This window comes from Haplochromis burtoni, unplaced genomic scaffold (assembly GCF_018398535.1).
Source record: "Haplochromis burtoni strain Fernald_Lab_line unplaced genomic scaffold, NCSU_Asbu1 Contig_842, whole genome shotgun sequence".
In the NCBI taxonomy this organism is placed as follows: domain Eukaryota; kingdom Metazoa; phylum Chordata; class Actinopteri; order Cichliformes; family Cichlidae; genus Haplochromis; species Haplochromis burtoni.
The window spans coordinates 116,912-119,411 of NW_024583203.1; the positions used below are offsets into that span (position 1 = coordinate 116,912).

Below are 2,500 nucleotides of genomic sequence, written 5' to 3' on the forward strand. Positions count from 1 at the left end.
TATAATCCAGTTTTGAGATCCTTCCCAGACGCCTTAACGCCCACTCACATCCTGGGCCATCTGACCTCAGGAATTCGCATGATAAGGTGGGGCCAGGTTTCACAATGAACTCACCCGAAACCTTGGCTGATTGGGACCCACACCCGTGTGATTAGGTAAAGGATCAATCATCTTGGGGACACTCCCACAGGCTTAATTCTGGGACTCTCCACCATTTGCTCTTATAACTGAAGAAGCTTCTTGGATGAGAGGTGAAACGTCTTCATGGAAACTTAAAGAAGTCCAGATGCTTTTCTTTGCAAGCTCCTCAAACTACGATGACCTGGATGACCGAGAACCTTCACAGACACTTTGCGTGTTTCAGATTTGCTTCTCTGAGCATTGACTTTCCCGCTGCGGCGTAGCGGCACTGCATCCTCGAGGACTCTGACGCGCTGCTCCTCACAGCCGTCCGTCTCTGAGGGTGGCGTGCTCAGGTTCTAACTATTGGGTAGTGGCTGTGTGACCTCATCGCATTTGCTCGGCATTCTGGGAAACTCACGGTGTGCTCCTGTGAATCGCGCTGCAAATTGATAAACACACCGCCATTTCCTCCTGAAAATAAAGGATCGAACCTGAGATCAGACACACACACCTGCAGGCGGGCGTCGCTCAGCCCTCATTACCCAGAAGGCACCAGGGAACTGCTCCCCTCCTCTACAGAGGGGGGATTCTGGGATAGAGCCTGATTGTCTCCCTCTGTCTCTCACACACACACACGCACACACACACACACTGTCACGTTAGCCTGATTTGTTCTCTCACCCCTCCCTCCCTGTTTACCTCGTTGGTTGTCGTGGTGACAGTGTGATTAGCTCTGCAGTAATTAGCTGTTAATGAGGAGAGGGGGAGGGGGCGGAGCCTCTAATGAGATTTTAATATCAGCTGCTTTTGTTCTGTTTGTGTTTCTGTTTAATTAATGAGGCAATTTAATCCTGTGTGTGTGTGTGTGTGTGTGTGTGTGTGTGTGTGTGTGTGTGTGTGTGTGTGTGTGTGTGTGTGTGTGTAGGTGAAGTGTTGTAAGTACTGGCCTGATGACACGGAGATCTACGGCGACATGAAGGTGACGCTGATCGAGACTCAGCTACTGTCTGAGTACGTGATCCGGACCTTTGCTGTAGAGAAGGTAACACACACACACATACGCACACACACATACGCACACACACAATCCTTCGTTATTTCCAAAAACCTCTGTGTACACACACCTCTACAGTTCAGTTCAGCTCCATCAGTGCAGCTGTTCTCCAGCTGTTACAATAAAGTTGAACATGCACATGAACAAAGGATCTACACGAGGTGTAGGCCGCCGTGACCTCAGCTCGCTGACACTGACACAGCACAGAGTTGTCTTCAGTTGTTTCCTTTCAGAGGAACTCTGACCCCACCTTACCTCAGGGACGTGGGTGGAGAAGTGAGGTAAATTTGTTGATTCCAGGTCAGAGGTCAGTCGTGTTTTTATATTGGAGAATTTTGTGGATAATGTTGATGTAATCTACAAGAGAGCGAATCATATCTAGACGTGAGTGTAAGCATGTTGGACAGAGTGTCAGAGTCTGGTATGGTAACCTGACAGGAACAAACTGAACGGGAATATTACACCTGCTGGAAAAATCCACAACAAACGTCATCACGTGATCTGCGTCATCGCACCGTCTAAAGGGAAGCTCGTTCTAAACGACAGTCGTCAGGACGACGTTAGACCTGCGTCCACCTAGCAACAACCCGTGTCAGGGACCATAGCATCACCAGTGTGCTGAGCAATCAGAATCACAATCGTGTTTATTGGCCATGTATATGTGCAGACACATACAAGGAATTTGGTTCCGGTAGATGGTGACTCACAAGCACATGTCATGGTTCGGATTCACACTGAATCACACTGGTGAGATTCAGGGACACAGCACCATGAGCAGTTCAGCGAGAAAAACACGCCTAAAACTTCATTCTCTCTTTTCTCCGTGTGGGGTGGGGACTACTCTGGTGTCCAGCCCTGAATTTTTAGCCAAAGCTTGGCTTGTCTCCTGCTGTCGTACTCAGGTTTCCAGATTAAGAAAAAACCACCTGTATGAAGACACTAAACATACATTTTAGTATTTGTATAAACATAACTGCCTAAATTAATGAACTCTTGAGAAGGGTTGATTTAACTCCTTACTAACCCTAAACCCCACCAATAACAATTTCTCACCCACAAACTTCTATGCTTCCATTTAAACATGCGAAGCCAACAAAAATTCACACTCATACAGCAAAGCTTTAACATAACTCCAACTCCTCCCTTAAACGGGAGAAATCACCCTGAATCAACCAACTCTATATAAAACGTCAAACAAAGATAAACCACAAACATTTCTACACTTCTGTGTCTGCCACGCAGCACAATAGGCAGAAAATCACCGATTAATCACAGTCCATTCAACTTATACTTAACACCACAACAAAAGAAAAACCTGCTCTT

General features: G+C 46.8%; 1 protein-coding gene across 1 annotated transcript in view; it reads left to right on the top strand.

The window, feature by feature from the left end:
- LOC102314361 (receptor-type tyrosine-protein phosphatase mu) overlaps positions 1 to 2,500 on the top strand; it is a gene marked incomplete at its 5' end in the record, with an annotated part of 124,168 nt that overhangs the window by 108,949 nt on the left and 12,719 nt on the right. Inside the window, 1 exon segment of the mRNA XM_042215859.1 lies at positions 1,049 to 1,165. Within this exon segment, the coding sequence (XP_042071793.1) occupies positions 1,049 to 1,165 (117 nt within the window).